At 33.3% G+C, this 23,851-nt stretch overlaps 2 protein-coding genes across 2 annotated transcripts in view; one reads left to right on the top strand and one right to left on the bottom strand.

Annotated features, from left to right (window-relative positions):
- Positions 1–272: 272 nt before the first annotated feature.
- LOC149798475 (large ribosomal subunit protein uL22m-like) lies at positions 273–19,511 on the bottom strand. Its single transcript, XM_089963673.1, has 7 exons — positions 19,455–19,511; positions 9,495–9,534; positions 8,704–8,887; positions 7,299–7,364; positions 4,322–4,399; positions 2,502–2,571; positions 273–522 (listed from the first exon to the last, which is right to left on the bottom strand). Exons 1-7 carry the CDS (start codon positions 19,471–19,473, stop codon positions 305–307), a joined length of 675 nt encoding a protein of 224 aa, XP_089819799.1. The 5' UTR covers positions 19,474–19,511; the 3' UTR covers positions 273–304.
- A 152-nt stretch (positions 19,512–19,663) lies between these two features.
- The window catches only part of LOC149798474 (gem-associated protein 5-like), a 374,140-nt gene continuing 369,952 nt past the window's right edge, over positions 19,664–23,851 (top strand). Inside the window, exon 1 of the mRNA XM_089963670.1 lies at positions 19,664–20,036. Within this exon, the coding sequence (XP_089819796.1) occupies positions 19,740–20,036 (297 nt within the window). The 5' untranslated portion in view covers positions 19,664–19,739. The remainder of the gene's footprint in view (positions 20,037–23,851) is intronic.

Genomic DNA, 23,851 nt, shown 5'->3' with positions numbered 1-23,851 from the left:
TTTACATCAGTGAAAACACCATGATACTTATAATCTGAGTGCGTGATATAAATACTGAACATCCATATTACATATCAATCAGTTTGCTAAATCATACTAACAAGACAAGACTGTTGTCAACAGTTCACATACAGCTGATAATTACATGAAACATGACCGAAGACTGAGTTAAAACAAATAACAACTAAAAACAAACTGGCTACTTTACCAGTTTTGAGTTATAATGCATCTTCTGATTATTCAAGTTTTGTAAATTTAAGTAACAACCACAATTGTCAAGAATTTATTTAATGACACCATGGTATTACAAGGAAAATGCAATTCTTCTGGCTCTTTGTTCTCTGATGTATTCCTCCATTTTTTCATAGCCTGTCATTGGTGGGGGCAGGTAATGCTTTGGTGGTCTACCCTCTCTGAGACGTACAAAGTAATGGCAAAATTTGTAACGTACTTCTCCAAATCTTCGCTTGGCATGCCTTCTCACACCTTTTATGACAATACCTTTTGTTGCATGGGAAGATTCTATAAAAAAAATTAAAGTTTTGTAACAACTCCAAGTAGCTACTTTATTCTGTGTCATTATGTGCTGGCATCTGTTTTCATATATAATGGACAGAACTGTCAAGAGTATAAATAAAGAAAGGCAATTAAAAAGAGAATTTTTGGTATTGAGTATGAATGCGAAAGTACTAAACATCCACTGATTTCATGAAGTGCTCTTAAATGTAAAAAAGATCAAACAAATTGGAATGTGTTCTAAGAAGATAATTGCACCATTACACTGTCTGAAAAAGAACTGAGCCCAAAACTTTTAGATATGATTGAGTATACGTACGAGGCAGACCAATGGAAGGACTAGGCTAACACTATAATGCCCCAAATACAGTTTATACAAACATTCACCATGGGGCCTGGGGATGCTGAGTGGTCTAAAGAACTCCCCTTTACCGATTGCTGGCATCTCACCTCTGTCTGGGTGGGTTCAAGTCTAGGGCTGGACCAATGTAGGTATGTGAGAAAGCTTGTCAGCAACTTCCTATGGGTCATGGTTCTTACAGGTGTTTACCCAGGTTCTTCCTCCACCAGTCATATTGGCCACCATGTATAGCTTATCAAGTGATTAAAAAACATGGGCATTGAGCCTAATGTCCCCTTTATGCCAATTACATGTCTGTAATGTACCATCATAAACATAGTTAGGGGCAGAAAGTGTTACCCTTATGCTTATACACAGAGCACACTTTTATACTTATATCAGTTTCTTCATCACTTGGCATTTCTTTTCATGAACAAATTCAAAGGTAGCTAAAATTTATGACATTGCAGCATAACAATGGAGTATTTTAGAATGAAAGTTCCTTTTAATAGTATTTTCTCCTCTTACTTGATGCAAAATCGGACAATCAATGCAAAAGTCCTAATTTGCCTGGAAAATCTCATGTATAAAAGTTATGACAAGTCAATAAATCGGACTAGGCTGTACACTGCTCTCACGCACTGTCTTTGCTTTTTGATAACCCTTCTTTATTGTAATTTTCCAAATCACCTATTCTCTTACAGAGTTTTAGGTTTTGTATGAAGCATAACACTCACAAAGTGGACTTGATACTCAATCCAACAAATGAAGAAACAGAATCTTATATGATATGGCATTAATAATTACATTTATTACATGGTTTGTATCTTGCCATACATATTTATGTGTTTACAGTGTCTATTTTGATGTAATATTTTGTGTTTCTGATTCACATCACATTAATGACTTTAGGCCCTGATTCATTAGCATATCTTAATGGTTCAATCTAGACTTAAAATACATGACTGATATGACTGGATCAACATTAGGTCTGACAACTTCTGTCCAATTAGAATGCTGGATTCTAGAATTCAGTCAAGACTTTTCTATTACTGAGGCCAATTTCTTGTAAAAGTTTCAGAATTTTAATGGACTATATTCAACAGTTGTATGTACTGTTTGGTTTAAAGAAAGTCATGTGTTGTTAAACAGCCTAGTTTGTTTGGAACTGTTCAACAAGGTGAACAAAAATCCATAATGCATTGGCATTGGATTGATTTTATTTTCTGTGAAGGATGCTCTTTCATGACTGATAAACATTGCTCGAGTTCTAAAAACTTCCATTTAGCTGAGGGAAACAGTTTTTAAAAAGATCTAAGAATGTTTAGTTAAACATTCATGTAAATCATCCACATACAAAAATCTAAAAATTGCTGGATAATTTGACTTCTCCAGCAAGCTCTTTTGTGATTAAATTAACTCCCTATGATTTGCTTCTAGTGAGCTACCTCTCTTGATTATCAGTTCTTGATCCTAATAAGAGAATGAAATAACCGTAAAACGCTATCACATCATCATGTAACACTTTCCTTACTGAATGCAGCCCTGCCCATGCTATGCTTTCCCAACAAGACTAACTCATCAGAATAAAGTGCGAATAATTAAAAAATCTATTACTCTACATTTCCATTCAATATTTACTTACCAACCCAGAGATTGGCCTTAAATTCTACATTATGATCTCGGACAGCCATTTCTTGTGCCTCTAATAAAACCTGTAATTATAGCATCGCATATGTCTTAGATGGTTTTATTCAAATTATATTGAAAATACATGGTCATGTTGTTGTCTGTCTTCAGGTCATCAGTCATTGCACTCTCTTTTCATATTTTGCATTGAACTATTGGTTTATTTATGAAAATATGAATTTAAGTACATGACATATGCTTTAAAAAATCTTCATTTATTTAAATAACTAAAACTAATGGACTTTTATTTGTCAATACTTCTGCTGAAACAGACACAAGATACAAAAAATGTATACAGTGATTGTATCATATGGCTGTTAAAACCATTGCTGCAAATGATAGCTTTGGGGAATAAATATTTTGTCTGTTAGTGTGAAAATATCAGCATGAATTTACATATCTTTAGAATATACAAGCACAGTCTAAGCTTCCATCTCATAAAGGAATTCTAGAAATCAATCTATTGTATTTTCATCTGATGTTTAGTTCATAATTATAAATTCTTTTTTTAAAATAATGCTGTGACTGCATGCATCAATGCATTCAGCCCATTGCTTTCACTCTTCGTTTCTGGCTAGTCATTCACCAAGTTTTTGTTATTTATGCAGTTTAATTTACATTTCTGTCAATCGTAGTTACTTTAAAATAGTAAAATTTTACTTCTGTTTAGCTTAGTGTACTCCAGCTAGGAGATCTGTAACTGCTCACTATAAAAACTTTCGTTTAAAATCGACACATTCATTGCCCGAGATACTTACATATATTATAGTTGTAACTATACCTTCATCACACTTCGGACCCCCTATGGGCACAGAATTATACATGTAACTATACTTTCACTATACTTCTGATTCCTATGGGCACATAGATATTATTATACATGTAACTATACTTTCATCATACTTTGCCCCCCCCCCCCCCCCCCGGCTCAGAGATACTTCTTATAAATGTAAATATACTTTCATCATATTTCTGACCACCCCACCCCCTGGCTCAGGGACACATTATACATGTAACTATACTTTCATCACACTTTGCCCCCCCCCCAGCTCAGGGATACTTCTTATAAATGTAAATATACTTTCATCATACTTCTGACCACCCCACCCCCTGGCTCAGGGATACTTATCATGAATACTTTCATCATCTGTCTGACTCCCTATGTACACAGGGATATTATTATACATGTAAATATACTTTCATCAAATGTCTGACCCCCATGAGCGTACAGATACTTATCATACATGTATCAATACTTTGATCATACTTCTGACCCCATATGGGCTCATGGAGACTGCTCATACATGCAACTATACTTTCTTCATATGTCTGATAAAAAATCAGGATTTGGAGAAAATAATCAGATCAGTGTTTGCGACCATATATTTGCAAAATCATTACAAAGGAATTGACATCTCTGCTGTCTTGTGCTATTTACCTAACATAAAAATGTATGCTACAATCATTTTTCTATTTTTCTCTTTATACCTATATTTGGTACTAATTGACTGAAGACACTAAATATCAGCATAAAAGATGAAAATGGAAAAATTATGGATTTTCATGGTATGACTGTAGTGTATTCCACATGGAATTTCTGCATCACTTTGCTCTCTTAGCACAGCCGTCATAGTCCTCTCCATCCTTTCTCTACCCTTATTTTATCGACTGGAGAATTCCAAATTTTGTGAGGTATGCAATGAAGAGAGAGTTCAAAGCTGTAGTGTTGTTGTTCACACTGTACAAATCTTTCATGATTTAAAAACTACATCTTACCTCGCTGATAACATGTGCTCCTTTCCTCTTGTGAAAAGACAACTGCTTGAGTGCTTCATCTATTGACATTCCTCTAATCTAGAAGTAATAATTAAAAAAAATCAATGCAAGCACATATTCTGGTATGTCCTTGTTACACTTTAGTAACTTCTTGTACTCAGTTTTCCTGCTATTAAAGATATGAACAGGTATCTGGGTACTCATCCACTGATAATAACCCAGGTAATAAAATGAGCCATAGGCACCTGCTTACCGTATACAAGTTGCCAGTGCTTGTAAAGGCAGCACTCATTTTGTTAGCTGCAAATACATGTACTTTTTCAATGACAAGCAGAGGTCTGCCTCTTCCAGTAAATACTAACCTTAATCCCATAGCTTGTTTACCCATGTTACAACCCTTTGATTGGAACAGTGGCAAGTAACAGAGGGTGGTTATTTGATCTTGCCACACACTGACATATTCAGTTGCAACCTTGAATAGATTTCACAGACTTGTATGATCAAAGTGTTACTTACAAAGCTCAAGCTCAGTCTCCAAATAAGCATCTGCATATGACAGTGAGGTCAAGAAAATAGAGTCGGACAAAATTTATGATGACTAGACAATGGTGATTTACAAGGCAATGATGAAAGATTTCAGATCTTTATCAGACAATGAGGATGGATTCTTGGACCCTGTACCAGATGACATTAGGTAGCGATTTTTATTGGATGCTGTGAATTTAAAAAAAGAGGACTTAGCTTCAGGTTTGTACACATTTAATACAATTACGCTTTATCACGTACCTAGGTAACCGATCATTATGAATGATAGATACCTTTTAGAACTTTTCTAAACTTTTGACAGCTTTACTTGCTATTCCATAAAACTCAAATAACTGATTAGGCCTCAAAAGCTGGATAGAACAGATATGTCTGTGCATTATGGGACTGCAGATTGTTTCTATGCAGATTACAGTCAGATCCAACTTCTGCATAGGGCAATTATCAATAAATGACTATCTCAAGAACACTTTTGTTTTTAAAAGTAAAACTTAATCTAGAAAGTAATAACTTATGCTGATTGTACATAGATCTCACCCAAAATTAAAAAATAAACTTAGTGACAGCTGCAGTCATGTTATGCTGTTGATATTTGACTGTTTACAGAGGGTCTTATATGAGGGCTCATTAGAAATGAAACTTAGGAAATAAGATTGTTACATTAGCACAAATGTCTATATTCAACATATGACAACACCCCCAGCCCACAAGAAAATCATGTAAAGTTTCAGTGGCATGATCTCTACAATGTAATAAACAAAATGTACTGTCTCTAACAGTATGATTTGAAATGACACAATGTAATATCAAAAATAGGAAACTGATTTCAAAAGTCACAAAAATGACAGGCGATCAAATTATCACCTTTATTAGGCATTTGTAATTAATTTTTACATTTACATAAATATATTGTAAACTAACACTATGTGTAATAAATGCTGAATCAGCAACTTGAAAGACAGCTGTATTTAGGTGTAATCATCCATCAAATTTGAGGACTCTATCACTTTTTGAACTATAATTAGGTAGTTTGGTCACATGGTTATTTGACATCATCCAAGCAATAGGGTCTAGCCACAGTAGTGCCAAAGATATTTTTTCGATTCAGTCTTTGTGAGACGGTGATGTTGAACAGATAATCTGAAAACTTAAGCATATAAATTACAGATGTAAAAGTGTGAGCTGGTATCTGCCATCACTTATGACACCACAGGTAATAAAAGTGTAATGCTGGATACATGAACAGATTCCAACAATGATTCAAAAGTTGTAATGGGTGCATGAAGAGTTAGAAATGCCAACTGGTAAAATGTTTTAAGTTGGATCCAACAGCAATTTTGCACAGGCACATACATGATGTCATGTTATGTATGAGCATTATGCTATCATATAATGTATGAGCATTATGCTGTCATGTAATGTATGAACAGTATGCTGTCATATAATGTATGGGCATTATGCTGTCATATAATGTATAAGCATTATGCTGTCATGTAATGTATGAATATTATGCTGTCATGTAATGAACAGTATGCTGTCATATAATATATGGGCATTATGCTGTCATATAATGTATGAGCATTATGCTGTCGTGTAATGTATGAGCAGATCTGGAGATATGCAGTTGGTTAGAGGTTATCAGTAGAAGAAACAAGACATATCCTGATTTGCCAGTGCATTATGATATGGCATATCAGGGTCAATGTTGTTTGCAGTTGGACTAAAATTATAAGAAATTATATACACAAGTAACTTGTGCCTTTCCCATGCAGCATGGTAAGATTTATATTTTTCTCTCTATTACTGAATAAAATAACAATTTAGATTTCATTCATGTTTTCAACTTAGGTCGATTAGCCATCCTAACCATAAACATGGTCACATTTTAGACTGGATTCTTCACAGACCTGATGATAATATTCTACAATCTTCATTGGTGTCCCATGACATGTACAGGAAGACTGTTTGCCTAGTACTAGCCTCATGCCACCTAATGCATGTGCCATTCACTGCCAGCCTGTACAGGAAGACTGTCTGCCTAGTATTGGCCTTATGACACCTAATGCATGTGCCATTCACTGCCAGCCTGTACAGGAAGATTGTGTGCCTAGTACTGGCCTCATGCCACCTAACGCATATGCCATTCACTGGTAGCCTGTACAGGAAGACTGTTTGCCTAGTACTAGCCTAATGCCACCTAATGCATGTGCCATTCACTGGTAGCCCTTACCAAAGAATTGCTAAGGCTGTGCTAGCTGAACACCACCTAATGTTAGCCTTATAACACAGCCCTGATTTTAAAAATTACTTCACTTTTGCTTTTAATTGTAAAGAGTGACTTCCTCCATCTATTTTGTATACTGAAGTTCTCATTAACCTGGTATGTCATAAACCAAGTAAAACAAAGAATGACGTGATGAGGAAAGGTACATACCATTGTGGCTAAAAATGCCATATTGTCTGGACTGTACTTCACATTTGTCCTCATATGAGTTATCTCCTGTATGTAAAAAAAAGTTAGAAAACTATCATTCTAAATCACAATAGATGGCTACAAAATTAAGATTTCTTTTCATATAACCTTCTTTTGGAAAAATCTATTTTAAATGCAGATATCATTTCAGATATATAATATAGTTATTTGTACAGACTCACATGCATCCAAACTTAATGTTACAGCAAGCTAAAGCACTAATTAAGATACTTTTGTATGACAAAGAAACAAAAATTTTCCAGTTGCAAAAATTCTCCTAAGTCAAGATAACAAAGAAAAATAATAAACTTACATTAAAATTAGTAAATGTTTCATTAGATATGAACTTAAATAATAACTTTGCCTATGCCATGAGGTAATGGCTTATCTACATGTAATTACACTAACCATCATGTCATGCAGAGAAGAAACATTGCTGGTAGTTTTTATTTTCAGTCTTTTGATTAGGCTGATAATGGATTCATATCTAGTCAAGATGTGGATTTTGTGCTGCATTTTATTTGCCTTGCACATTTTTTGAAGAAAAAAAAAGGGTTTAACAAATTTACAAATCTGACGGTAGCATGGTAGCCTGGCAAAAATTCAGAAACCCCACAAAAGGTACTTTATTAGGAAACTTTCAGAGTTAATATATAGAGGATATTTGCTTGAAATGAGTGAATAACGGATATATTTCATCGAGTGGATTTTTTCACCCATGAGATGAAATGTATCCGTTATTCACTCGTTTCAAGCAAATATTCTTTTTATTTCATGCTCACATACATTGGCTACCTAAAGTTTGTGACACAGTGAATTAGCAGATTTCTAACAGTAATGTCAGCTGTTTACCATACATGTTGTGCTGTGCTGTGTGTACCTGTGCACAAAATGAGTTCCACATCAGATTGATAAAAAAGTAACTGATATTTCTAGAATAACAAACTACAAGTGTCAAGGATAATAGACAGGGATTATTAATAAGACAATGACATGTACATAAGGAAAAAGTAGTTCACCAACAGAAAATCAAAGGGAGGTAAGTATGTTCTGACCAAAAAAAGTAGTTCCCGTAGTGAAAAAATATTACAGTGAAATATCAATATTATTTTAATCAGAAAATCAAGTAATTCACTGCTTAGCATAAAATAAATACATTTATCCTCTTAATCATGATTAATATATATTTCTCCTATTAAATTGAAATATTTTCATATATTTGATCAACATATAACAAATCCTAACATCATGAAGCCCATAGAGCTAAAACATTTCAACACACTATAGCCCAGACAAAGCTGTGAGTTAACCCATGGGCTCCATGCTAAAACATTTGTCAAACCCCGTGTAAATGATGAAAACATACAGCTGGTCGTGCAGGTTCTCCTTCTTTTCGAGGTGGATAAACAATATCATTGTACTTCAACCATTTCTGTGGTCCTTTCTTTCCAAACAAACCCCTTGCCTTTAATTCTGGGTCAAAGTCAGCACTAACTATTGGTGAGGTACTAAAAGCTCTTGCAACAATGCACGTCAGCTGATAATTTGGTCTAACAGGGTAAAGAAGAAAAAAGAATATTATATATATCTTATTTTCTTTTCTGAATCATTATTAAGTAAAACTGTCATTTTCTTTCTGAGGCCAAAAGGATGAAAAAATTCAGCAAACAGTAGTACAACAAATTCTAACTGTTGTAAGGATTTAAAGTAAAATAAAATCTGGAGTTCTGTTTTGTTTTAAAAAAATTTGATGATAATGTTACTGCCTTCATCTTTAAAACAGATCAAATGTTTTTCCTGTTACGTAACAATTTTTAAAGATTAATTATGATATTTATAACATGATGGCGTTGGTATTTTAAAATTCATTTTTGTAAAAACAAATTTATTGATAACAGCTCAGAAGTAAAAAATGACAACAAACCTCAGAATTACTACATGTATTCAAAATTACATTTATCAAAAACAATATGGCCTGAGGCCTGAAACTGAAAATAGCTGCATCAGTTTCCGTGGTGTTTATCAAGACAGATTTGACTTCAAAAAATTAATTGTGATTTGACTTTCCATGTCTTTTTTGATATATCAATTTAAAACAGAAAATACAACATATATCATATTTACACCATGCTGGAGATAACATGATCTCATGCTTACCTGAACAAAGGTGTTGCAATGGACTTGAGTAGATTGCGACCTACAATAAAATTTGATATAATTAGTTGTAATGTGACAATGATAAAAATGTTGCAGTAGTTGCACTGATAATTCCAGAATATCCACGCTGTTTAGGCAGACATTTAATTTGTCCATGCCCTGTTTATGGCAGTTCTAGTATGGAGATAAGACAAGATAAGATTTATATTATGTCAACATGATTTAAAACAATTCAACATAAGCTTTAGTGAGCTTTTTACTGACACTGGTGGTCGTCATAACTGTAGTGGATGGTTCAATTTTTTTTAACAATCCCTCTCCCAGAAAGTCACAGTAATACAATTATGCAACACAGGTGGTCCACTACATCACACAGTAACAACCTTTTGACTCCACTACAGCTGACATTTAAATGTAACTTTTAAGCTTACATTGTAAGTGGGGGGGATTCCAATTCAGTAAGTGGGATTTCCATGCACCCCCAAATATTAAAAGAAATGAAAGTCAGGTTTAATTGATGAATGGAAGATTTCATGTAAGTGCTTTAGATCTACTTTATTATAAAATGGGTGAGATAAGGTGGAGGGGAAAATGGTGTTCTTTCCTTGGGCACTATTACAATCCATTTATCATAGTAGAAGTTGCTGTGATTGTTCTCATTCTTGTTATTTTCTGGAACATTTTATGAAGAAAATTTTGCAAATATAAATTCTAATTTACCCCTGAATTGTTCTTATACTGGCATAGTAAACTCTGCAACAGACAAAAATAAAGTTTAAAGTACATGCATTTCTCTTTTCTGTTATATCTAAAAAGAGCAATTATTTTCTCTTCCAAATTTACCTGTTTTGACATGTTAACATAAAGTGTTTTATTATTTCTTCATTTATATGTAAAATACTTTCCCATCAATATGCAACTAGTTTGCAATAAGAATGAATTACATTGTGAACTGAGTGGTGATATTTATGATCAGGGCCAACAAGAGGGGGTGACAACCAGGGATATATCCCTGGGGACCGGGCTGAACATCACTTTTTAATTTTACAAAAGAAATATTTTGTTTAAACATGACCTAGGAGATGCCCAGGTGTTTCTTACCTCAGGGCCTGTGGTCACTCTCTAAGGCCCTGTTTATGACCATTATATTGCTGCATTAATGCTATATTTTCTTGTCAGAATTCCAGATAAAAGCATACAAACAGTGAGTTATTTCTAAAATCTTCTTAGCTGACACAGATGAACCCCAAAACCACATTATGTCTATGACATTTTCAAACTTACAACAAATTACTTAATAATTTTAGGGAAATAAAAAGTATTATGTAAATAAATGTATTTCTGTGTTTCACTCAAATTAATATTTTCACTTTATAATGTTAATGCATGTTTTAGAAAACATCTTATTACACTACCACATGCTTACTTCGATGCTATAAAACAAATTTCTGGAGAGATCAACATTTTTCTATTTAAAAAAAAACAACAACAAAAACAACATGCAAATATGAACTGGCTTATATAAGAAAAAAGATGCTGAAGCAGCCTAGAACATGACTGCATGTACATTCAGAAGAGTGTAAGAGAACACTGTTATTAGTTTCTATTTTGCCAACCACTGTGCAATCTATTGCTGAATATGTTTCCCACACAAAGAAACACACATTCTAATGTCCAATATATGTCTTCAACATGTTTCCCAGACAAAGAAATAAACATAACAATGTCCAATAAATGTCTTCAACATTTTTCCCAGACAAAGAAATAAACATAACAATGTCCAATAAATGTCTTCAACATGTTTCCCAGACAAAGAAATAAACATAACAATGTCCAATATATGTCTTCAACATGTTTCCCAAAGAAATAAACATAACAATGTCCAATAAATGTCTTCAACATGTTTCCCAGACAAAGAAATAAACATAACAATGTCCAATATGTGTCTTCAACATGTTTCCCAGACAAAGAAATAAACATAACAATGTCCAATAAATGTCTTCAACATGTTTCCCAGACAAAGAAATAAACATAACAATGTCCAATAAATGTCTTCAACATGTTTCCCAGACAAAGAAATAAACATAACAATGTTCAATAAATGTCTTCAATTTGCTTACCATACAACTTTTATTGATGGAAATACCCTAATCTACATAAGCTGCTGCAATATATTGTTTAGAGTTCAAATATACAATTATAACCAATGGTTTGTAAATCTGGTGATTAATTTACTGCTACTAAATTTAAGTGTGAAAGTGAGGTAAGAGTTTACTTGAACATGATGTAGATAAAACTTCATTTGGCATATTCTTCAAGTCCACACGACACAGCACAAAACCAAGTTTCAGAATGTGAAGTAAATACTGCATTATCAGTTTAGTTGCTTGTATAGTACAAGTCATTATATTTTAACTTGATTGAGAAGTTTATGTCATTACAAATTCATCAAAGTCATAAAATATATACAAAAGTATATTTATACAGTGTTCAGTAATTAAACCCAAACCATGAAATGACAAAAACCGTCTATACTGAACAAAATGGAGTTGAATATAAGCAAAACAAAATAAAGATTCAAGTCACTGAAATAAGCTATTGAGTCTGGTAAAGTTAAAAGCAGTAGAAATCATAAGGTAAATGCCTAAATACATATTATATGCCAGCACACAATACATAAAAAAGCTGTAGGACCAGTTAGTAATGGACAATTTTAAAAAGTTTTTCTTGAAGTAAATATTCTTTTCAATTTAAAAAAGTCTAATCAACATACTTGTTAAAATGTTATTATGTTCACTGAGAGAGATAAAAAAACAGCTGTAGCCACATTTCATGGAAGAGTACCACATGTATTACAATTGCTGGCTTCTAAAGGCACCACCTTAATAGCTTATTATTTTATAAAATGTTGGAATAAATGTATGGCATTTCTCAAAGAGACAGAAAAAGAGTTGCTATACATCATTTTTCTTAGTGGTATTAAACATGTGGAAAGCATACTGTATATCTTAGCCTTAAGTAAGTTTAGAAAGAGAGAGACAGAGAGAGTTGTTCAAAATTCTTTTTGACAGGGTAGCACAAGTACTTGTATAGCCTACTTCTAAAAGCACCATAATAATGATTCTGCATGTTAAAAAAAATGTTGGAAGATACCTGTCATATCAAGAGAAATGTTTCAGCGACATTGTACTTAGTTTGACTTAAATATTCATTGAGAAAATGTTTGTGTGTTTGAGTGAAAGGGGAGAGTCATTTAGAATTATTTCTGTTCTCTTCTCTGGGATAGAACTACATATTATATAGTATTTACACGCCAATGATGAGCACCCTGTAGTGAAAGGTAGACTTAAAAGTAAACCTGTTATCAGATGTTATATGCAAATATGTTTACAGTTAGACACAGACTTTGAGACAAACATGAGGAAATAAATCGTTATTTTCTTCTACTCCAATGTACTTATGTACATATAGAATATAGCGCAAATTTTGGAAACTAACAAGTATGATTTGTACAGGATTGATAGAGGATATCTGTTAAGTGACATCAAATTCTTGATATTCTGAATCAATGTTAGAGCTTGTGAGATCAATACAATCCTTCATCAGAGTTATCATGTTCAAGTTTGTTTTGCATGACATTCAAAATTTTCACTAAAACTGGATAAAAGGTACAAAACACAATCTGGGATACCAGATTAGATGTTTTTTTTTTGTCTGCAAAAGTGAGAAGTATACATAAAGTAAGATGGATGGTTTATTTTGTATATATTATCTGATGTTATGTTTAGTTAGATCTATGGCACAGCATCACACAAGTTCAAGGCTGGCTGAGACTAGCAGTTTAGCTCCTTCCCTCTAAAATCGCTGTCAATTCTATTTTTAAAGTAGTGGCTGTCATTGGGAATTTAACTGTTCATATCTAAACTTTACTTTATCTTTGTAACAACAGGATGCATGCATGCTGTTTAAGAGAAGCTGAAAGGTGTGCCTCTTGTCAAGAGTGTCTGTTAATATTTCTTTGAATAAAATCAAAATGAAATATTCCTAGAAGCATTAGTGATTTACATTCCACTAATGTTTAAACTGAATTGGGAATGCACATGATTTTTTGTTACTGGCAATAACTGCTAACAGAAGTATTGCAAAGAACTTTTTGTAAACACACACACTGAATATAAATAATTCATCTGAAATGATTTTGTTATTGTTTAACTATATAATCAACATAAAGACAATTGACTCCGCAAACTATACCCTAATGTAAACCACTCCAACGTCTCAATCTTACCGTGGGTGGTCTTCTAGCATTTGCTTAATAAAATATCAATCAGCAATGTTACCCAGCCCACAATCATGGTGGAGTTGTGCAAGATGTACCTACTGAGTTTTTATAGTGATTTGTAGCTATTTATCCCTTCAATAAAGAGTGAGCATGGAGGAAATAAAACAGGCCATTCTACCAGGCGAAGTAAGTGACTAAGTCACCTAAAGAATGTAAACTTGCTTTCTTCAGTTAGAAAAGCAAAAATGACTTCACCTTGTGATTTTTATATATAGGAACATTGAATAACTGTGCTTTTTGAAATGCTCCCTGACCTTAGCCAGGTTAGTTCCAATGTTATGTGACATCTCAAGGGAAATGTAGGCTTCAAGTGATAAAACAGATGGTGATATTAACTGCACCGACAAACTCTTGCACATTTACAGGCATGCATTTTGATTGTTGACTGACCATTAACCCTTTCCTGAGTAAGTTAGAAACTATCCCTGCCCGACTTGCACAAGTTATCCTTTGATGATAAACACATACAAACTTGTGTTTCAAAACCTTAAACATATGTAAACAGCATTTTGTGTTTTAAAAATAGAATCAGTAACGTGAATATTTTAGCTGCCGCATGTAAATTATTTTCTTCATAAAAATCAGTTTGTAACCATAAATGAACCTGTCATGGGGAAATAATAGCAGACAGCTGTGCCTGGTAAGTACCACTTTATTAGAGTGCCTCTTTTCGTAAATCATTGGGCTAATATATTCAGGTAAATATACAATTCATACAAAGCAGAGTCTAAACATTATGTTACTGAAGATTTAGCTTTAAAATGCAATTATGTACGTCAGAAACATATGGGACAATGCTATGCTGTGGAATTCTTGAGACGCTGTACAGCCAAGGTTGTATTCTGATTTCTCTCATTTTTTGGAAAATATGAAGAAAAAAGCAGTGAAGCAAACACTATTTAACCAATGTCTAATATTACACAAAGTACGCAGACAAATAATTAAACCTTATATTTACAATCCTATCCATGAACTGTTGTAACAAAGCTATAAAGTGAGTGGTTAAAGAAAACACCTCTTTCTAATAACAGCTGCACTTGCATGTTGGCTGTGGCGATTTGGTTGAAGAAAAGGGGTTCAGTTCATTCACATACTGACTTTAATTCTTCAGTTTGTTGTCTATGAACAGTTATGGTAAAGTTTGATCAGCAAGAACGAAATTAGAACAAACAGTATGATCTGAAAGATGTGTGCATTGCTCTCATCTAAATAGTACTGAGGTTGTTCAAAACAAGCATAGACATTTTTCAAATGTCATTTCATAGTGAACTTTCAGAAAGTTAAAAGAAAAATTCTTGAGTAAGGGTTGCTGATTAGGCATTTGTACTAAGCTGGCAATTAAAATAATGTAATCTAGATACTCAGTTAAAATTCATTACAGTGTATAGTTTCTATTGTTGTCTTTTTAAGTCATATTGCCAAAATACCATGAATATGATATTAAGTTTTTAAACATGCACCAAAAGTATTTATAATAGATAGAACTCAGATATATATATATATTGCATGTCTTGTTTTGCTGCCACTTCTCCCTGTTCAGCTCTTACTTCTCTCTGTTCTGTCGAAAAAGCACAATACATGTGATAACTATTTCCCACATTTTATGTCCACTTTATTTCCTTATTGTTAACTAGTATATGCATATAACACTATTGAGTCAATATTTTAAAAAATCTGAATTTGGAGGGTGGGGGCACATATGCTCTGTGATATGTTTCTTAACCCCTTTTAATTTAATGGTAATTAATGCTTATATATATGGTAAATTAAGGCCAGGTGTTGACTCGTGTAAGTTTCATTGGTGGGAATGGAGATCCTACTTTGCTTGTCAAGAAAAATTCTACAGCATTTAGTGATCATTCTTGGGATTTAGGAAGCAATTCACTATAAGCAAAGCATGTAAGGCATGGCAAAAATAAATTTCTTAACTCCTGGTTGACGGAGATGTACTTTGTGAAGCTAGCCATAAAAAAAGGGGGGGGGGCATTTAATTCCTGAATTCATGAAATCGACGGTCATATTATACCTCACTTATCTTACATCAGAAAGTACGATCATAGGGTTTTAGTATAAAAATGTCATTAACTAAACTTCCTTACAAAACTATTATTTGGAAAATAATATACATAATATAGATTTGCTTAATACCTGATGTTTCTATTAAAAAAATGAGTGAGACAATGTAGATGTCTGCTGAGGAAAGTAAATATTTTACATTTGATAATGCATTTTTTTTCAGGTGACAACAGTCATACCTATGCACTAACAGTGATGCGGGATGCAAAGACCATGTATGTAGTGAAGATCACTGCTTTTAGTAAAAGTAAAAATGCCATTATCAGTGCCATGAGGAACACTTTCTTCGTGGCTTACTACAATTGCATCATATCATCATGTGACATTCTTAGTCCTACAATGTAAGACATAGCACGTTTTTAAGTGCAATGTCTTACTATCCAAGTAATGGGCTCGTATAGCATGTTCAGATGTCATAGACATCGGAACGAGTAGTCAAAGTTTCCAAAATATCTCACACATTTGGCAGCATATATTGACAATCTTCCACTAATTTATGTGTAATTAATAGTCTTATTGTGATGTCTTAATCCTGCCAGAATGAAAATATGACACTAGCAAATAGACGCATTTTCATGTTCCGTTGAGACACATTTCAATTTGTTCCAATGCGACGGTAGCTGATGTATGCTGAAGTATGTTTAAGTAGGTTCATGTGGTGGATATGTTTCTTGAAAGAAACAAAAAATGTTGCTTTACAGTCCCAATAGGCTTGAAATATTTGTATTCGTTGATTTAAAGAATAATATATCAACTTAACCTGATTTTGCATTCCTGGCTTTCATCGCTTTCCAGCCAACTGAAATGTTGGCCAATGAAACTTGAAAATTGGTCCATTTCCTTTGTGAGAACTTGAATTTATTAGAGAAAAGACATCAGGGTAAGTAAAGTCTTACAAAAATATTAAAATTTGACTTTGTAGAAAAGTACCGTTATTGTTGCCAGTTGTGCTTGATATGTCAGAAAATTTGACTTTGGTTATGCTGTTATTCTTCATCAAAACACACTACACAGCACTTTTAGTTAGGCCATAAGACCCATCACCCCCCCCAGAACAAAAATATCGGGTGATGTGTCTTACGTTATAGGACTAGTGACAATCTATAACATTTTAATAGTGCAAAACAGTCATGCAATGATTTATTTTTTAATATTAAAGCAGAATTGCTTGTTGTCAATGAAGTAATAACTATCCCATCTTTTTCAATTTTCATTGCCTATTACATTAGTATACTTTTAAAAATATCCACTAATTGTTCTTACATTTTTTGAAAACTGGTGACAAAATATTGGGTGCATAGAAACACCGGAACGCACCGAAATGCTGGAATGCAATAGAAACACTGAAACGCACGTCATTTATATTGTATATTTATATTGTATATACCAAAGTGTATATTGGTTGTAAATGTATAATTCATAACTGTGACATTTAATATTAGTTATATAATAAATTGATAAGTATTTTCTTTTCTGCAAGTGATGCAACATCAAACTAAAAGAAGCTGGAAATTGCGCATTTTGGAGACAGTTCAAAAAGTAACAAAATTCAATATTAACAGCATGTATTGCAATTTACACATGAGTTTAAGCATATTTAACATTGATTTCTTAAGTTGATTATTATATTGTGGTTATTAATAATTACATTTTTCTTATTATCTTATATATATATAGAGAGAGAGAGAGAGAGAGAGAGAGTATTAGTCGGAGTTTGAAAATGCTATGTTAGATTTATGATAATGTATCTTTATCATGAATATTTTATCAAACACTAATAGTGACCAACAAAACCTACATATTGAAAAGCGTGTCTTCCACGTGGTACAAGAAATTAACGTTTGATAAATCCTATATTATTTTCGCTTTCTTCCACTAATCACGGAAATTCAACCTTTAAAATCAGCCAGCATTCACTCTTGCGTTCCTGCACTGAAATAAAGATTATTTAACCAGTAGCCATTGGAGTTCAATACACTAGCATACGTATTTAATCAGCTAGTCATGTGGACTTGTATTGTGGGTCTTTTTACTCAAATACACTCAAATATACTATTAAATATATCTTTGGTGGTATGGTTTTTATTCAATAATTGATGAATATAAAGCGGCCACTTTCCCTGTTGTAGATCCATAGCATCATTTGCATGTCGGTCCCAATAAACACCAAAAAGTTAGACAAAGTCTGTATAATTTGTTATTATTTGTATATATTTGCATGCATCTATACATTTATGTAAAGAAATTGGTGTTCGTTATGATTAATGTGAAAAAGTAGTGAATTAAAATTATAAGTCTTTTTTACCTTATAAATTTTTTTTTACGACTTTGTGATGTGATGTGATGTGATTTGGATTTTTAACGTAGCTTTAACAATTTTTCAGTCATATCACTACGATGTCTGCAATGTGGCAGTTTATAGTGATGTCTAGCACTGGGGCATCATGCCGCAGACATGTAGCATGATGTCCCACCCAGTTACATTATCCTGACACCGGGCCGACCAGTCCTAACACTAACCTCTTAATGCTGAGCGCCAAGCGAGGCAGCTGTAAGTACCGTTTTTGTAAGTCTTTGGTATGACTCGGCTGGGGATCGAACCCATGACCTCCCGCATCCGAGGCGGATGCTCTAACCACTAGGCCACCGGAGCGGTTTACAACTTTGTGCAAAATTAACTGTTAAAGAAATCTGACAGGAACTACACAGCATTAAAACGTCAACCATCTTATAGAAAGCGGTTCAATGCATGGGCCGTTTAATCAACACAGATGTTGCCATTCTTGAGTCTACTGGACAGTATGCTACTTTACGTAGCAATGTAAAGCGAATCAATAATATTTCTGTTATAAATTTATAAAGACTATGGTTCAGCAGGCCTTAATCATTTTGACCTTTTGTGCTTACGAATACCAAATGGTCATTAATTGCGTTTATCTGGAAAATGTGTTGATTGCTATATGGTAACTATGAATTTCATAATCAAAACTTAATGAATAATGTAAATAATTTTTTCAACGATTTTCATTTTTAGTGCATTATAACGCAAATGTTAATAATAATCTGCACACTTTTATTCGTAACTTCCAAGTCGGTGTTTCACAATTTCCAGCGATATTGCGTTTCGGTTTTTCTGTTTGCGTTCCGGTGTTTCTCTGCACCGCAAAATATTGAGCTTGGCGATTTATTTTGCGACAACTTTTTAAAAGTCTGGACCATCCCTGTAATTACATATATCAAACAAATTAATAATATGAGGTTAAAAAGGATAAAACTGATTTCAACTTTCAGTACATTTACGTGACATGCATATATCAATTACACTTATGCCCTATTTGAATCTAATAAAAAAGTGCAACATCGAATTGATAAACTCGACAAAATATCCTAAGTGTGCAGTATATTCTACGTATCCTGCTTTCAAACGAGAATATAAACATATTGGTACTTTAACATGAGTTATATCTAACTTTTGAATGAATTATGGTCAATAAAATAATGTATATCGCAAGAATTTATGCGGCATTTTCCGCAACACGTACATAGAAGAGCCATCTTCATAAGAACATTTCACGATAGTCGCAATTGGTCGTACTTGGAAATATCAAATATATCAGTATGATATTCAAAAAAAAAATAGAAATTATATAATGATGACTATAATTGGTTACAAAGAATTTACTGCAAAAAACAACGATAATTACAACAACCTGCAGATTAACTGCAACTATCAACATCCGGTCCGGGAAAACGTGCATTTCAAGCTCTACTACTTGTTAATGAAAGGTTTGGCTCGAGCTCGAATCACACAACACTGAAGAAAAACTATGGCAGAAAATGTATTGCCAGCTTCTCCAAATTGGTACTGCAGCAAAGTGAGCGACTGCAGCGAAGATGGCGTGTATGTTTTTGGTGCCCGTCACGATGTTTACATGTTTAATGCTGCCGGTCAAACACTTGATTATCAAGGAGTCTTCTTTGGACACAAGGAAAAAGTCACTGCTCTTTCACTCAGCTATGATAGAGGAAAAGACTTGAAATGTTGCAGCGCATCAGAAAAAGGAGATATGAAAGTATGGAATGTTTCCACAAGAGAAGAACTACAGATGTTTAATCTACATAATGTAAGCACCACAACTTTTTATGTACGTGTTTAACATAGTCCAACAACATAAGACACATCACCCGATAATTTTGTTTCGCGGGGTGGTGGTGATGGCACTAAAACAAGAACAACGTGTGATATGTCTTACATTGTAGGACTTGTGTAGAACATATAACAGCTATATTTACACGCTAAGATTTTACCAAATAACATTTTTATTCATTCATCTCAGCAATGCATTTATAAGCTCAGTGAATTTTTCATGTTGGAGTTTCAAAATGTACATACAGTTACCGAATTAAATTTTAAATCTCATTTCGATGTCACTTTGGTTTATAGTTTTGTAGTTTGTCTAATGAATTTGGTCAATAGTTTGTCTAATGAATTTGGTCTATAGTTTGTCTAATGAATTATGTTTACTTACCTGTGGCACAAGATGGCATCCATAACTGCTCAATCCTGTATAAAACATTTGCTCTTCTTTAACTCTAGATTACATCTATACAAACCCCTTTTCAGCATGTGTCAAAGGAGTGGTGTTGCTCTTTATGTAAATACACATGGTTTTGAAATCATTTATGTGTGAAATGAATCTGGTAAATTCAGCAAAATTTGGAGATATTAACATGAAAATTCACAATGTTGTGCATAATGATGGTACATGGAGAACTCGACCCAACTTATCTGGAGAACTTACCCCAGATGGTTGGAGAACTCACCCCAAAACTTGTCACCTAGAAAACCTTTTTAATATCAGTTTTAGAAATAAATAAAGTTTTTAAAAGATAGAAATGTGTACCTTAGAACAATACTGTTAGCAACGAAGATGTTGCCACATGGTGGTTACTGCATTATTTGATCGCATTTTGAATTGTTCAATTCTCTAATTGAGATTATAATTCATCATGATTAACATTCGCACTGAAATTCAAATATACCACTATACACGTCATTTTCCATTGCAAGTGTTTACTTAAGTACTGTATATGTTGGACTATTATTACTGATCATTGCAGAATCGTGGTTTGCTGTTGTTGATGCTGTTTAGTACTGTCACCATTGTCAGGCATTATAGCAAACTTGTTTGTCTGAAAGTTACCAAACACGAGATGATAGTCATCTGTGTGGTGTCCAAGATGGTAAGAAATTTATGCATCCCCGATTGTTACATCACATAAAAGATTATTTTATAGTTTCCTAATTTCCTTCATAACTTTAGTCTCTATCCATCAAAAGCAGACCGTTTATAGTAACAGTTTATTTAACTATTTATTTTCAATGAATGCCATTATTTTCAGTGGAATTTAATCTTTGCCTCTTATTTCAATAATATCTAAATTATATCAGCGAGTACCCTTTTTAATAGTTACAAACCTTGGTTAGAATAACTGAAATACGTCTTGATTATCTGATGACTTCACTCCTTCTGTTCTAGATTATATGCTGTACCTGTATCCTAATTCTATTTTATTATGTTTGTCATTCCAACGTAATGGTGCAAATGTCATCATAGAAAAGTGTACCGGGTATATTCCTTTTTGATCATTTGGTAAATTTGTGTAAGTTTAAAGATAGTTGCAGTGATATCAAAATCATTGTCAGATTTGCTGAGATCAATCATTTCTTTGGACATCTAAAACAACAGGAACACTTGTTTAAAAATTAAAATTATTGGTATCAAGGGTTATTTTATGGAAGTGTTTAGAAGTGATTCAATTACGTACTAAAAACAAAAGTCATCATTGTTTGTAACTCTGATATAAACATTTTTGTTCTTAACCCTTTTGACCAAATATATTGTTAGCCCCATGCGTAACTTATTTAAATTCATGGATGTTCAAATAAATGTAATTAATTTTATCAAACATACTATTAAGTCATTTTTGAGTTAAGTAGAGGGTTCAGATTATGAGATAAATAGTTGAATACCTTTTCCTTGCTTGAATTTGTTAGCACATATCCGAATACATTTTTGTCATTCTCTTAGATGATCCAACTCTTGGTACTGAATAATATGGGAAATATTGCCATTGTTTTCCATCAGTGCTCATCTCTGACAGTTATACGGCAAAACTGTTTTAATGTTGGTAACAAGAAGTATTCATTTTGAAATCCTTACTTTAGATTGTTGTTCAAATATTTATATTGTAAAATTATATTAACATGGGTACTGGAACAATCCTCAATTTTTTTAACTCTTTTTTTTTTTTCTCTATCTTTGAAAAGTAAGAAATTATCTACTGAATGAAATAACATTAAAGACATGTTTACACTTTGTCATTCAATGTTTCCAACATTTATTATGCACCTTTGATTTTTTGTTTAACTGCATCTGATGAGTATGCATTTTTTCTTTCCACACTTATATTCAAGACTGTTTTCCACTTGTATAATAAACACTTCTTTCCCATTCTGCATTCATCTTGCTTGTGTAATGTCAGTAATAGAAAAATAAATCACATATAATTGAAAGTCTGTGTGTTCATATCAACTTGTTAGATTTCTTATAAGAACACATGCCAGAACATGACAAAATATTTTTTAAACTAACATTATTCATTAATGTGGTAATTACTCTCAAACTAGGACCAGACTGATTCTGTACATATACTGACTGATTAGGCCCAGATTTCTGGCTGATTTGGCTCAACTTCCAAGCTGATTTGGACCATGTGAAATATTATTCAGTTTAGTCCTGGATTTAAATATGACATTTAAATTTATTTTTAGATTTGATCATCTCATGTCCCAAGTACGTCAAGCAGTTCAAATATGCATTTAAGGCAACAAAATCCCATTAGTACATGTGATCATGGTGGTGTTATATATAATAAAATATGTAATCCTGTTTATTTTGCCTCAGCAATTTAGCAGTGAAGCATTTTTTAAACTTCTCGTTCAACTTTTAATGGTTTGTTTTATTGAGAAATAATAAAATTATGAATACTGAAAAAAGAAGAAATTAACTAAATGATGGGCATAGTACCAGTGAGCTTTCAGAAACCGTCTGAATTCTGCGCATTAGCCATAGTGATGAACTGAGTAGCGACCTGAGTAGGCATCAACGATGCTTTTTATTGAGTAAAAGTAACATTCATCAATTGATAGCAAATCTCAATGAAAAATCAGATCAAATTGTTCAGTTAGAGAGATGATACAGTAAAAGCTGTCTTGAGAGACCACTGCTATGAGAGACCAGGTTCTTCATGTACAGATTTATTGCTTTGAGAGACCACCTGTCATGAGACACCATTATGTTTTGGCAGAAGGGGTGGTCTTTCAAGACAGATTCCACTGTACTCTAGCCCTTTGGCTTATTGACAGTCAGCACCAATTCAGTCGAATTCGTGTTATAGAGGTCAATGCCATAAAGTCGTCTCAGGATGACGTTGGTTATTAGGTTGGAATCCTTTCAAACATAAAACTGCAAATGTCACAATATGCTTACACCCACTCTATTTTTCAAAATAAAAATGTAATGGTTTGAAGAGCAGAGCAAAAAGAGACAGAGAACACTTCTTTTTCGCTAAGTACAGAAGCAGAGGCGATCAAATGGTTCTCCTGATACCTGAGACGTGTTCTCCCAGGCCGTGTTCTCCATGGGGCAAGTTCTTCATAATTCCATAATGAAATATCTGTGCAGATTTTGTTTGTCTTCACCACATATCATGGTTGGGCACATAATCCTTTCAATATTTTCTCCATAATTACACTCAGTACCTACAAATCATCACTGCATTTTGGCAGGCATGTCTTTAGAAACTCCACCAGAGGGTGCAAGTTGACATTATTGAATGACATTTAAATACTCAATATATAAGGACCACACATGAA

Source organism: Sinohyriopsis cumingii, chromosome 6, assembly GCF_028554795.1.
Source record: "Sinohyriopsis cumingii isolate HCF-2022 chromosome 6, ASM2855479v2, whole genome shotgun sequence".
NCBI classification, from domain to species: domain Eukaryota; kingdom Metazoa; phylum Mollusca; class Bivalvia; order Unionida; family Unionidae; genus Sinohyriopsis; species Sinohyriopsis cumingii.
Note: the sequence above shows the minus strand (reverse complement) of the source record. Positions and strands in the feature narration are given on the sequence as shown.

Excerpts from the sequence above, each read along its gene's own strand:
- LOC149798475 (XM_089963673.1), bottom strand. Across the intron at positions 8,888-9,494 it reads ATTGCAACACCTTTGTTCAG|ACCAAATTATCAGCTGACGT; the intron begins GTAAGCATGAGA and ends TTACCCTGTTAG. Across the intron at positions 2,572-4,321 it reads GAGCACATGTTATCAGCGAG|GTTTTATTAGAGGCACAAGA; the intron begins GTAAGATGTAGT and ends CTATAATTACAG.